This window comes from Raphanus sativus, chromosome 2, assembly GCF_000801105.2.
Source record: "Raphanus sativus cultivar WK10039 chromosome 2, ASM80110v3, whole genome shotgun sequence".
NCBI classification, from domain to species: Eukaryota; Viridiplantae; Streptophyta; class Magnoliopsida; order Brassicales; family Brassicaceae; genus Raphanus; species Raphanus sativus.
Window position 1 is genome coordinate 12,647,108 of NC_079512.1, and position 15,187 is coordinate 12,662,294.

Genomic DNA, 15,187 nt, shown 5'->3' on the forward strand with positions numbered 1-15,187 from the left:
TAACCAAATAACCAAAATATCTAAAAGGGGTTATCAGATTGAAAGAGTGTATCCAGATAAGGAACGAGTTTTACCACAGCATGGCCCATCAATCACTCCTTTGAAGGCGTACTGTTGGAAAATAAAGTGCCCACCAAAGATGAGGCACTTTCTATGGCAAATGTTGTCTGGATGTCTAGCGGTAATGAAAAACCTCCACGCAAGAGGAATAAAAGGGGACACTATCTGTACTAGATGTGGAGACCATGAAGAGACGATCAATCATGTATTTTTTGAATGTCCACCAGCAACACAAGTATGGGCCCTTTCTAGAATCCCATCGAATCCACTGCACTTTCCCAGCGACTCATTATTCGCAAACATGGATTATTTATTCTGGCGGGTCCCTCCAGCAATTGATGATCACCATTTTGCATAGATATTATGGTATATTTGGAAGGCACGGAACAGTAAAGTTTTTAGCAACTTGAATATTGGTCCACAAGATACACTTAAGGTGGCCGAGACTGAATTCCGACTTTGGACAGAAGCGCAAGCCTCTATTCCTCAGAAGGCAGAAGTATCTACTATATTAGTAGCACCACAAGTTCTAACTAATACAGGTAGATGGTGTTTCTCGGATGGATCATGGAAGGACAAAGAAAAGTTTTCAGGTCAGGGGTGGTACATCACTTTGCCAGGATTCGAGGGTTTGATGGAAGCAAGAAACACAAGGGCGAGTTTATCTCCTCTACACGCAGAGATTGAGGCTCTTATTTGGGCAATGGAATGTATGAAGAATTTAAGACAGTATAATGTTACTTTTGCAACGGATTGTTCGCAGTTGGTGAAGATGGTTTCAGAACCAGATGAATGGCCAGCCTTTGCAAAATATTTAGAAGACATACGAAGTCTGAAGAGTAGCTTCACTGCTACGGAGATCATCCACGTACCAAGAACGAACAATAAAAAGGCGGACAGTCTAGTACGCAGTGCGAGAAAGCAATCGTCTTACGTCGTTCACATGGATGCGGATCCCCCGGTTTGGTTCACAGAGTCAATATGAGTCTGTAATGCTGCTGACAAAAAAAATTGTTATGTTTTAAACTATTATATTAACAAGTGTGTAATACATTTAAATTTATAAATATATACTAACAATTTAATACAAACAAAAAAATGCGAAGTTGTACGGATCAAGGTAATAGAAGTTATAATACATAAACTTGGATCATGTAGATAGTATGAGAGCTCTAGGATTGTCGGAAAGATGTAGATAATATGGAGAGTTCATATTGTTTGGTATTGTTGTAATCTGTCCAGCAGGAGTAATAGACATGTTGATTGATGAACAAGAGTAGCGATAAGATGTAGAAGTAGAATTTTAGTAGTATATTTTTGGTAGAAGATGATCAACGTTTTCCGTGATCAAGTAGAAAAGTATTTTGCAGAAAGAAATTTTTTGTAAATCTTTAGCTCTGATACCATATAATGAAGTATTCAGAAGAACCTCCTTTATTCATCAACCACAAGTAAAGTATATATACAACAAGAAAGCCCTAGTAGGCTAAGGAATAGGAATATATCTTTTAATCTAAATCCCTAAGGAATAGGAATATATCCTTACTCATTATATACTCTGCCCTTTAAAAAAAGGGGTCATAATCTAGTCATTTTTATTAAAACAGATTATAAATTGCTACAACTAAGAAAAGAAGTTGATTATTAAAAAAAATGATATGTTTTCTTTAAAGAATAAAATTGTTATGTTTTAAACTATTATATTACAAGTATGTAATACATTTAAATTTATAAATATATACTAACAATTTAATACAAACAAAAAAATGCGAAGTTGTACGGATCAAGGTAATAAATAAATTTATCTATACTATTATTTGCGAAGTAATTTTTTGTAACGGAGCTCTCACGTTAAAAGTTAGAGCGGTTAATAACGATAGTACCCTTAATGAATGATTAAATTTATTTATTAGATTATATTATTGATTATAAATTAATATTATAAATATTAGCCATAAATAAAAACGAATTTTAAATTTGTTGAACAAGATAATTCAATAAACTGTCATAATAAAAGTTATTCAGAAATTAAAATATATTTTAAAAATAAAAAGATAATTCTTATATATTCTGTGTTGTTATCAGAAAATAATATATTTTAATGTATTTTGAAAATAAAAAATTAAGATCTAATATTTTTGGAAAACTAAAAAAATAATTTACTTGAAAAAATATCTCAAATTATATTATAAATATTATCTCAAAAATTTATATGAAAACGTGTTTGAAAAAAAATACAATTCCATGTATTTATTTTTATGTTTATCTATATTTTTTTTCTTATTTGTTAATTTTTATAATTATTAATATATAATAATTGGATTTATCATTAAACTAAAATATTTAAAATAGTTTAATAAAAATAAAAAATATATTTCTATTTTTATAAATGTAATCTGTCATCGGACATTATTTTAAGTTTTTAAATTTATTAACGATGTATATGAGCAATAACAATAAATTTATTTATATTTGTTTGTTAAAGTGATTTTGGGGTATTTTATTTTTATTATTCAGTTGCAAAAAAATTATTAGTTATTTAAGTAGAAAAGTTAACATTTATTTGTCTTTATTTTTTTTCAAAATATTTTATTAGGAATGAAAATTATATTTTAAATATATTTTCAAAATATCTACCTCCAAAAGAAAATATTTTGAAATTATTAATTTTTTTTTTACAATAAGTACCTCATATTTGTATTTTCTTTTCCAAACACATTTTCAAGAGTTCCACAGAATTATGACTTTGTTCAATTTTTTTTTTTTTAAGACTATTATGTAAAGAAAAATGTGATTCTATTTTTATATTAAAAAGGTATTTCCAAAAGTGCTTTTTAGCTATAGTTATTAAATTTTTAAAGTTAAAAGACCATTATAATTATGATTTTGTAATAAAGAAATAATATTTTATAGGAAAATAGAAATTTCTGCATTTAGAAATGAAAATAATAATACATAGAAAATGTTCTTATCTTATACATTATACATTAATTTTTTTGTCAACAATTTTTTCTGTTTGAATGTTTGTTTCGTTATTATCCTTAATATCGATACTATCTTTAATGAATTTGTATATATAATTAAAAACGAATTTATCTTAATCATATTATTTTTTAATAAAATAAGATACCTTATATACTGTATTGTTATCTTAAAATAATTACTTCTATTATAAAATTAAAAATAAGATATAAAGTAGTTTAAAAATAAGATAATTCTTATGTATTGTGTTGTTATCTAAAAATAATTCTTTCGTTCTCACGTTTAAATTTAGAGCGTTAAATTTTTTTATTATTCTTAATAAGTAATTAGGTTATATTTGTTAATATATAATTACCCATAAATTAAAAAATCATTAGTTTGGTATTCATCATTATCTACAATATTTTATATTATATTATCTAAAATATTTAACATCATATATTTAAAAAATAAATATAATTTATGTATATATAGATACTTTAAGTTTATTTTACGTAACAAAGGATATTTATTAAAATAAAATATATTGAATATCAAATTACTATTTAGTTAGTTATTAAATATTTTAAAAACATGAGAAAATTATTTTAAAGTTTTTGAATTTATATTATATTTGTTTATACTTTTGAAAAACTATTAAGCCCACAAGTGCGGGCAAAACAACTAGTAATACATAAACTTGGATCGGAGTACCTTAATCTTGTCTCGATCGCACTTGGTTGAACGTGCAAACGCGTTTTGGAGGAACCCCGGGACAACGAAATTCCGTTCATACACGCGAATAGACTTTAGAACGTGCATTGACCAACCAACCATAACACAGATCACAGTTTTTTTTTTTTGCCACAATTTTTTTGTTCTATTTTTTTTTGCTTTAAGTCACAGATTACAACTTACAAAAAAAATTATATATATATATATATATATATATATATATATATATATCACAGATCACAGTAGTATTTATAATGGCGGGTCACATTCGTTGTACACGATTTCTTACGTGCAAATGAATCTAATTAAAAATATTGGGAAAATTATCAAGAATTTGTTTATTAATTACTTATTAATTTCTCACGGTTGGATCTGAGCAAAGTTCAGTTAAACATTAGCATTAGTCTCAAAGATTTTGAAAATTTATATGTATACAGACCTGTAAATTATGAACAAAGTATTTTCATTAAATATTTAATAAATGTTTATGATTCTCATAATTTCATATCTGGCTATAGGTAGAAGTAGCCATGTTAAAACGGGCTTTTAATGCTGGACCGAGGCAGAAGTGAAGCAGCTAATGAATGCTGTAAGTTGGTTGAGACCATTTTTCTTTTTGGACAACTGGTTGAAACCATTTTTTCTATTCCCTTATTTTGCTATATATAAGAACTCATGTGTCCAGGAATTCTGATTTTGGCTGATGTTGGTAGGGACGGGCTAATATGTCTGCTTCGAGTTCATTACTGCAACATTGCTTGAAATTATTGAGAATCTTCACAAAGCCTTCCAATATTTAACAACACATTTGTTCTCGGCACTTTCCTTCTTTAACGTCATATAAATAATTAAGAGCCTGAAACCTTTGCTTTTGATCAAAACTTTTGTGTAGATACATTTCAATAGACGAATTAGAAATGATATATGTATTTGTTTTAAATTATATTTGAATTATCTCATATCATTCATTCTTTTCATTTTTTTTCTTTTTTATCATGAATGATTTTTACGTTATTCATAATTATTTTCATTTATCACACATGAATATGAATATGTGGAATCAGTTTTTTTTCCAGTTAGCAGGTGATTTCTTAGAGTGATAAGATAAAAGACTTGAACAACTGTGCATAGCAAAAGGCTTAGATACTTTTGGTATCTTTGGTATTCAATCATTTTCTGTAAATAATACGATAAACTTTTTTTTTTGACAAAAGGCTTAGATATTTTTGTGCATTTTTTTTTTGTCGTCGACTTTTACAGATTCATACAGACTCTGTAAACCAGGTTGGTGGCTTTTCATCCATGTGCACAACAAAAGACGCTTGAGTTCTAGCCCCACGTGCTAGTCCGTCGGCCTTCCGATTGTGTGTGCGTGATACATAAATGATATCTGAGCTGTGAAAATTGTTTTGCAAGGTCTTGATATCTTCTAGATAAGCTGCAAAAGCAGGCCATTCCTCTGGTTCCGACACCATCTTTACCAATTGAGAACAGTCTGTTGCAAATGTAACCCTAAATTGATGCAAATTCCTCATACACTCCATTGCCCAAATTAATGCTTCCACCTCAGAATGAAAAGGAGATAGAGAAGCACGGACATTCCTTGCCCCCATTAATCCAGCAAATCCTTGAAGAGTGCTATACCATCCTTGGCCAGAGTAAACTTCCTTGTCCTTCCAAGAACCATCAATGAAACACCATCTGCCTGGTATTACCGGTAAATCCGGAATTGGCCGGTCAATTACCGAGGTAGCTACCGATTGTGCATCTTCCCGTATTTTTGCTTCTGTTACTGCTATTTTCAGTGTTTCACTAGGATCAATATCCAAGTTACTGAAGACCTTGTTGTTCCTTCCTTTCCAAATATACCATAAAATCCATGCAAAATGATGATCATCCATTTTTGGTAAAACTCTCCAAAATAGATGATCCATATTCGTGTAGAGAGACTCAGTTGGGAAAATTGTTGGATTAGATGGTATCTGGGATAAAGCCCAAACTTGGCGTGCCGGAGGGCATTCAAAGAATACATGATTAATTGATTCCTCTGGAGCACCACATCTATCACAACATATATCCCCTGTAAGACCTCTAGCATGTAAATTTTTCCTCACTGCTATACACCCTGATACCAATTGCCATAAGAAATGTTTAAGTTTAGATGGACAGCGAATTTTCCAACAGTGTGCCTTAAGAACATCTACCGTGGGTCCCAACACCTGTGGAGGTTTTGCGACATCAGGATACACTCTTTCCACTTGATAACCAGACTTGACCGAGTATTTTCCATTTTGATTGAAGTGCCATCTCTCTCTATCCAACCTCTGAAATTTACTCAAGGGTATGCTTTCTATAATTTTTACATCCTGGGGATCCACTACCGCCCTAATTGCCTGTGAGTTCCAAATCCGTAAATCTTGATCAATAAGTTGATCGACCGTGAGGTCATGGTAACTAGTAACATGATTTTTGTTTGCTGGTCTCGGGCGAGTGGTTGGGAGCCAGAGATCATTCCATACAGATATGGATGATCCTGTTCCCACCCTTTTAATTAGTCCTTTGCTAACCAGAGATCTAGCTGAAGAAATACTCCGCCAGCCATAAGACGGGGAGTATGAACGAATCGGGTCCAGGGGTGAGGCATTCCTGAAGTACCGTCCTTTAAAAACCCGAGAGAATAACGCATTTGGCTTCTCTATGAGTCTCCATAACTGCTTAGCCAACATTGCTGTATTAAAATCAGCTATTTCCTTGAATCCCAGCCCACCGTCTTCCTTATCTAGGCAAACCTTATCCCATGATTTCCAGTGCATTCCTTTTGTACTGCTACCTGGACTCCACCAAAACTTAGCTACCACACTTGTTAATTTCTTTGTGGTTGCTTTAGGTAGACGATAACATGACATAACATGATTGGGTAGAGCCGTTGCCACCGATTTAATAATCACTTCCTTTCCCCCTTTCGTGAAAAACTTAAAGGTCCACCCATTAATTCTGGTGTTCAGACGATCATGAAGAAATCCGAACACCTGAATTTTAGACCCCGCAAGATTTTCCGGTAAACCCAAGTAAGAACCCATGCCTCCCAAGTTATGAATTCCTAAAATGTCTCTCATCTCTTGTCTACATGATTCCTCAATCTTATGTCCAAATTGAATCGAGGATTTTTGGAAGTTAATAAGTTGACCCGAGACCGCCTCATAATCCTTCAAAATCCGTAAAATAACTTGACACTCATCTCTTTGCACTTTGCAGAAGAAAAGGCTATCGTCTGCAAAAAGCAAATGGGATATTGAGGGGCAAGCTCTTGCAACCTTTATTCCCGTGATCTGTTTATTTCTCTCCGCCTTCTTAATGTTTGCAATCAATGCTTCCGTACAAATGATAAATAGGTACGTGGATAGGGGGTCGCCTTGCCTTAATCTCCTCTGAGGTAAAATTTGACCACGGGGTTGACCATTTAGTAACACCTGATATTGCACCGATGAAATGCACTCCATTAGTAATTTGATCCAATGAGAATCAAAGCCCATCTTGTGTAGAATTGCTTTAATAAAATCCCATTCAATACGATCATACGCCTTACTCATATCCGTCTTAATTGCCATGAATTTCCCTTGGCAGGATTTATTTGCTCTGAGCCCATGAAACATTTCCTGAGCAATTAAGATATTATCCGAAATCAACCTCCCTGCCACAAAAGCCGATTGAGTCTCTGATATAAGTGAATGGAGACACGGTTTCAATCTCTGACATAACACTTTCGAGAAAATCTTATACCCTACGTTACACAGACTAATTGGTCTTAGCTCAGTCATTCTCGTGGGTCTCTCTGTTTTTGGGATCATACAAATATTTGTAATATTTAACCTCTCATCCAGTTCTCCCGTCACCATAAAGTTATTTACCATATCGACCACGTCCTGTTTTATAATGTTCCATGAGTGTTGGAAGAAAAGTGCCGTCATTCCATCAGGACCTGGAGCCTTCTCCGGGTGCATCATAAATAAAGCCTGTCTGATCTCATCTTCCGATACTGGCCTCAGAAGCCGTTGATTCATTTGTTGTGTTATTCCCGGCCTTATTTTACTAAACAAATAATCTTTGTTTAGTAAAATTTGAAGGCCATATATAATCTTTGATATAGTGATTAACTTCATGAATTGATAGAAACATGATTCATCATACATTAGTTGTATGATACAATTTAAAAACAAAATAGTAAAAAAAAAGAACTATTAAATAAGTAAAATAACAGAAACAATTTTTTAAAGCTTCTGTTTAAAAAGCTGATTTTCTCCATCAAAATTCAAAAATTATTGTTATCTTACATTTTATTTGAACTTACACATATATTGTAAAAACATATCCAAAAAAAAATATACTAAGTGTTTAAATCAATGTGACCCAAGTAAATTGATGTTTCAAAAAATTGAACCAAACAAAAAATACTAAGGAACTTGCAAAAGATATTATTAAAAAAAATAAAGTTATTGATCATAAACTATCCAAATGATCACTTAAAATATGTCACAATAAAATAAAAAATTTCCAAGAATTTTTAAATGAACAATTCCTAAATTTTAAATTAGCTAATATCTTAAGTAAAATAGTTAACATATTGGTCGATCAATAAGAATTATAAAGATTGTTGTAATAACATATTTTCATAAAATACAATTAAATTCATAATTCTTATTGTCGTGTTTTTGTTTCATAAAATATAATTCTATTATAAAATAAAAAAAATTTGATATTAAAAATAAAACTAAAAATAATATTATCTATTTGTAACAAAATAAAGTAATTTTTTAAAAAATTAAATATAATTAAGAAACTAAGAAAAAATAATAAAACATATTACTAAACATTCACATAATAATAAACCAATAAGATTCAAATAAATTTAAAAGATAAAATCCGCGCGTAGCGCGGAAAAGTCTCTAGTATGATTAAAGACACATTAAAAAGAACTTAACAGAGAGAATAGATAACATTCATCAACGAACCGTAACTATAATACACTATCACATTTTTTGTTTCACAAAAACCAAGAAGACTACTAAGTAGTAACTTAGAAATCTTTTGAAAGGAGTGGAAATACCAATAAAGATAGTGTAATAAACAACAGCTGCAATGAGACGCTTCACACCAGAGGAAATCGAGTTTCACACCCATCTCACTACCATTGCGCTTCCTCTATCTTCAGATACCGATTCTGTGATTTGGCTTGTTGACAATTACCCTATGAAGTGTCTCTAGCTCGAGTATTATCTGGAATAAAGTAATACCGAGCCAAAATGTGCAACATGGGCGGATATAGTCTGTGTTGGAGGATGAGCCTTCGGCCTATTCGCGAACTGGGCATGTATTCACCAAGGAGAGCCCAATAACAAAACGACGACTTGAACATTTAAGAATCCTTCGGCGCACACAAGAAACAGAGAGCCTAGGGGATAAACTACGCCGATCGCCGATCATAGGCACAGAGCTATAACAAGCAAAGAGTACAATGATGATCGCCGAACCAACTCCCAGACACACATCCACCACGATGTAGGAATAACAAACCAAGAGGATTATAAATAGAGGAGTATTTAATGAGAGGGGGGGGGGGGCAGAAAAACCGAGAGAGGAACTAGAGAGAGAACAGACTTAGCAACAAGTTCGTCTAACGACGACGAGTTCTTCCTTTGTATCTTTTACTTTCTGTCCTTTCGCTTACACTTTAATAAACGAAACCTTCAACCCTTCTTAATCATATTTAACTCTTAATCTTTGTCTCCTAAACACAATTATCGGATTTAGAATTCAGCAGTCTGGTACAAGGGTGCTATCCCTAAGCATGCATTTAATATGTGGGTCGCAAGTCTTGATAGACTTCCCACAAAATCCAGGCTCCACTCATGGGGCATGAACGTCAATCCTTTGTGCTCATTCTGCTCCAAGGAAGTTGGAACAAGAGATCATTTCTTACTCTCTAGTGAGTATAGTACTGCTGTTTGGCAGTATGTTCTTCAGAGATGTATACCCCGAAGAACTCAAATTATATTGGCAAGAGCTGTTAAGTTGGATTCTATCTCCGGCCCCAAAGCTCTCTTTATCCTTCAGCGAATTGCTAGTCAAGCAAAAAAAATTCATGTCTGAAACCAAAGAAACAATCTGATTCATAACCAAACTTTACTGCCTGCCTTTTCAGCTTTCCAAGGACTTGACAGGGAGGTTTAAAAAGGTATTTATGCGAGAAGACACATGAAAAGATTATCTTCTCTAGTGGCTATTTGGTTGAGATAGCATTCTTCTTTATGTTGTTTTAAACCATATTTTTTTATAAACTCTATCGGCTGAATTCTTAAACCATATTATTTTGCTCAGTCGCTAAAGGAGCAGTGATTCCAATGTTACCTTTCTTGGGATCCACGGCAGTAACGTAAACAGTGTATATTAATCCAGACGTCATAACAATCTAGAATGCAACTGCGATCCACTGCATAACTCCATAAGAGAACAAAAATGTTGTTATCTCCATCCCATCAATACTTAACTTGAGAAACAAGTAAGTGACGACTATTCCAAATAATTGAGCAATCCAGTAAAGAGTAGATCTTAAAAACGTTATGTTTCCACCAATGAAAGCTCCAAATGTAACTGTGGGATTAACAAGACTGCCTGAAACATTTGTTCTTACAGAAACCGCCACGAACAATGCAAACGCATGAGACAAGATGCAGCCACTAGACCAGAAGGTGTTGCCGGTCCATCTCCAGTTAGCTTTCCATATAGCCATATCCAAGCCTTGCCAGCAAAAACGAATATAACCATCGAGAAAAGCTCCTCTAAAGCCGCTCTGATTGCACTTCGACAACTAGCTTCTCCTGGTGCTATTTTGTTGATAGTCACCGGCACAAAAATAAATTATCTTTTTTTAGTTTTTCTTACTAAATTTAATAGTTAAAGTGAGAGAGCCACGTGTATGCTAGAGAATCGTTCAGACACTGAGATAGTGTTTTACGGTGGGCCCTCCATGATTAGAGAGATCAAACGGTGATTAATGATTAGACTTCTTAATAAATTAGATTACAATTAATTTAGAATTTAACCCATTTTCTCATTTTCTATAAATAACGTCATGGCTCGCAGTTGAAGACCACGCGCTTTACTGTTTTTTCTTCTCACTTTCCGCAAGATTGTTCTGTTCTTGAAACAGTTCCACGGTGCGACTTTTTTTTTGCTTCTTAGATCTCAAACTTTCTTGGTTCCTTTTGATGTTTAATGCTTTAGGTTGTAGATGGTTGATGGATATCTATATGTGATAGAGTTTTGTTTTTTTTTTGGTTAAAGGGTATGTGATAGAGTTTTGTTGATTAATCATAGTAGAATCTTGATTTTGATGTTAGATCTTTGAGTCATATACGATCATCACTAGTTAAGGATCATGACCTAATTTAGACGTGAACTCAAAGAACTCGAGTCACAGAACCTTGATTTCTGTTCTTGAATTACAATGTTATTAGATGAGTGAAGAGGTCAATAAGCTTCAGAAGCCAACTCCACGTTTAAACGAGAGGATCCTCTCATCTTTATCTAAGAGATCGGTTGCTGCTCATCCATGGCATGATCTTGAAATCGGTAATAAATCACTAATTACTTGATTAAGAAAACATATTTGTGTTTTGAGCCTGTCTGTCTTTTTAACTATAAATTATTTTTGGGAAAATGAAAATTGTCTGCAGGACCTGGAGCTCCAGTGATTTTCAATGTGGTAAGTCTAATGCTTGATGATGTGATAATCCATTGATGGTAAGATCAGAAAAGATAATCTGAAATGAATCATTTATGGTTTTGAATGAAATAAGGTTGTTGAGATCTCAAAGGGTAGCAAGGTCAAATATGAACTTGACAAAAAGACAGGACTAATCAAGGTAAAAAAAAAAGAAAGACAAAACCTGGATTAAAAAGGAGATAATAATCTGGTATTTTCAAGGAAATGAAAACTCTTAACAATTTGATTTTTCCTCTCAGGTTGATAGGATCCTTTATTCATCAGTTGTGTATCCTCATAACTACGGCTTTATTCCCCGCACATTATGCGAAGACAATGATCCGTTGGATGTGCTAGTCATCATGCAGGTTTTAAGTCTTATCTTCACCATAAACCCACACAAAAAGAATAAATAGACCCTATGGATCAATATATTCTTAGTAAGATTGATCGACTCTGTGCATGCAGGAGCCTGTACTTCCAGGCTGTTTTCTGCGCGCCCGAGCTATTGGATTAATGCCCATGATTGATCAGGTAACATCCATATCTCTGTTTTATAAAATTTTAGGATCCTTTTGGTTATAAGTTGTGCAGGGCCTAGAACCGTGCTTATGGTTTATTGAAAAAGATATCTGCCCTAAACTCCTAAGAGCATCTCCAACCCATAACACTATTTTGTGTCAAAATTACAATATTTTAATGTAATTTTAGCACTAAAATTTTTCTTTCCAACCACAACACTAAATATCACAGTAAAAATAATATTTTTAAATATTATATTACTAATCAATGTTCTTTTTGTTTTTTGTTTTGATAAATATAATTATTTAATAACTAAAAGTTGTTAACTAATATTAAAATTATAATAAAAATAATATTTCTATTTCAAATATATATATATATATATTAATATATTGTTATGAATATAAACTCTTACATTAAACAATTAAAACACTTAACACAAAGTAAATTACATTATACTAAATTTAGACTACTTTTTATTTTTTTCATATAAATTAATATTTTATATTAAATATATGTTAAAGAAAACAAAAGAAATATGATATATTTATTTTTATTAAAATATCAGATCCAGTTATAAAATAATCTATAAGTGAAATATTGTCAATTATAATAACTATTTTTTTGGTCAAACAGTATTAAAAACACTGTTTAAAGATTTTGCCGTTGCTATAGTGTAAGTGTGATACTGTAGCAAAAAAAAAATCATACCATTTTGAGGTTGCTATTGCCGTACCGTTGGAGAGAGAAAACACCAAAGTTTACAATATCATAGCGTTTTATCGTCGGGTTGGACTTGGCCTAATAAATATAAGACATTTTGGGGCCTTGTTGTCAAGTAATATTTAATACTCTAGTGGTTTAGTTGTCTTAAGAAGATTGTCTCAACCTGAATTTTGGGGCCTCGCTTAAACTTCTTCTTTTTATAACATATGTTTTCAAAATTATTTCTAAAAATATTGCCTTGGGCCTCTCAAAAGCTTCGCACAGCACTGGATTAGGGCCGTAGGCAATCTGAGTAATTATTGACTATTTTTTTTTCGACTTGTAAAAAGGGAGAAAAAGATGACAAGATCATTGCCGTATGTGTTGATGATCCGGAGTATAAGCATTACACTGACATCAAAGAACTTCCTCCTCATCGTCTCACTGAAATCCGGCGATTCTTTGAAGATTGTATCCTTGATATTTCAATATATTCAATCTTTAATTTCTTCTCGTCAAGAAATAAACCATTGCTTTTGCTATATCTTTAACCTGAAATCTTACAGACAAGAAGAATGAGAACAAGGAAGTTGCTGTAAATGACTTTCTACCGAATGGTCCTGCTGTTGAAGCCATTCAGTACTCAATGTAACGTGTCTTATTATTTCCTTCAATATTTTCTTATTTTATATATCCTTTTTAAAACTATATGTTTTTTTTGAACCGAAATTATATATGTTTTGACAAATTTTGTTCTTGAAATCATCTAGGGACCTTTACGCTGAGTACATTCTTCACACCTTGAGAAGATAAGGGAAGGGCCATTCCTGCCAAAAGAAAGAGAGAATTTGTCTGATTGAATTTTGAATAAAGCACGTGTTCATGAAACTGTTCTGATGTTTTGACTTTAAAGCTTGTTTTGACTTTAAAGCTTTTTTGTTGTTGTTTTCTTCTGGGGATCTTTTGTCTGAAGATTAAATCCCAGTTGAGTTTTTTTTTCTCTTATTTGTATTGGATCTTTTTATCCTTTTAAAGTTTCGATTTCGTTCCAACGAAACCAGATCTTTTTTTATTTATAAAAATGAATGTATCGCAATCACTTTAGTATAGAGTCCCCATTCCATTTGGTTTTTCTTAAATCGAATCCCAAATAGATTTGTAGAATCAGAAGAAATTGTCAGGTATTGGGAAACTTTAGTGTAGCAGATAGTCGGATCTGCCGCCCACCCAAACAGGCCCTGGCCCGGTACATATAACAATTAAGTTTTTTTTTTTTTGCCATCATAGAGTATCTATCTTATTAAAACAGAAACATTCTCTTGGACCTAACATTTATTTTGTAAGTTTTTAAATTAAATACACATTTATACTTTATAGTTAAACTTACATTAAATCACTAATGTTTCTTTCTTTATACTACTATCCATGTTTCCAAACAATATATTTATTTCTTTATACTACTATCAATGTTTCTAAACAATATATTTTTTTACTACTATCAATGTTTCCAAACAATACAATAATTAATCTTAGTTATTTTATATCTATCATTTTCTCTTTAAAATTTTGTAGAAACGTTAAAATTTCATAAATTGCAAAATAATGAACTTTAAAATTTGGATTATAAGACTACAAAATATGAAACTATTACAATTTAGTTAGATTACATATCGGTCATCCATCAGTTCAATCGATTAGTCTCGGGTTTTAGTGATTTTTTAATATGAATATTTTAAAAACCTAAATTGAATTGTCAGATCTCCGGATTAACCGGTATAATCACAATCGGGTTGAATTTAAAAACACTGATTTAAATGAAAAAATATTTTAAATACACACTCTTTAAAAATTACCAAAATATTTGTTAAGTTATTAGTGAATTTTTTCATCGTAAAATATTCCGCGCTTCCAAAGCGCGGGTCAAAATCTAGTTTATTATTAAAGTTCAAACCAGGCCAAATAAAACGAAAATATACAACCAGCCCAAAGAACCGAACCCATATACTTATACAACAAGCCCAAAAGGTCAACTAAGACTTTCCAAGCCCAAGATACAAAACCGTGACCCAACCTCCACCGCCCCACGTGTCGATCCCGAACCTTCCAGAAAGACGCATGTCAATGGTTGAAGCTTCACTATCTTAGTCGAGGAAATCACCGCCGGAAAAACCGACGACCGTCACTCGATCGGATATAGAGCCACCGTCTTTAGCATCAATTGAAAGTCGCCACTGAAATCAAGCAATACACTTCCCACCGGTAACCACCGGGAAACTCACCATGAAAACCAAACGCCACTTCCAACAACAATATTAGAAGTAGAGGAATTCAGTTTCTTCACACTTACGCCGCAACTTCAGCTAAGCTCGGTCACCCATCACACACGATCGATCCCTTATACAGTGCGAGCAATTTCAAAGATACGCAAGCCGGCAACCACTA

General features: G+C 32.5%; 2 protein-coding genes and 1 pseudogene across 2 annotated transcripts; 1 reads left to right on the forward strand and 2 right to left on the reverse strand.

The window, feature by feature from the left end:
- Nucleotides 1–5,018: 5,018 nt before the first annotated feature.
- Nucleotides 5,019–6,569, reverse strand: LOC130508541 (uncharacterized). Its single transcript, XM_057004103.1, has 3 exons — nt 6,324–6,569; nt 5,939–6,080; nt 5,019–5,881 (listed from the first exon to the last, which is right to left on the reverse strand). Exons 1-3 carry the CDS (start codon nt 6,567–6,569, stop codon nt 5,019–5,021), a joined length of 1,251 nt encoding a protein of 416 aa, XP_056860083.1.
- Nucleotides 6,570–10,108: 3,539 nt separating this feature from the next.
- Nucleotides 10,109–10,665, reverse strand: LOC130508542 (aquaporin TIP1-3-like; annotated as a pseudogene).
- Nucleotides 10,666–10,849: 184 nt separating this feature from the next.
- Nucleotides 10,850–13,802, forward strand: LOC108823650 (soluble inorganic pyrophosphatase 1). The gene is made up of 9 exons (XM_018596907.2): nt 10,850–10,970; nt 11,271–11,385; nt 11,490–11,518; nt 11,613–11,678; nt 11,779–11,886; nt 11,987–12,052; nt 13,096–13,216; nt 13,312–13,393; nt 13,516–13,802. Exons 2-9 carry the CDS (start codon nt 11,271–11,273, stop codon nt 13,556–13,558), a joined length of 630 nt encoding a protein of 209 aa, XP_018452409.1. The 5' UTR covers nt 10,850–10,970; the 3' UTR covers nt 13,559–13,802.
- Nucleotides 13,803–15,187: the final 1,385 nt, after the last annotated feature.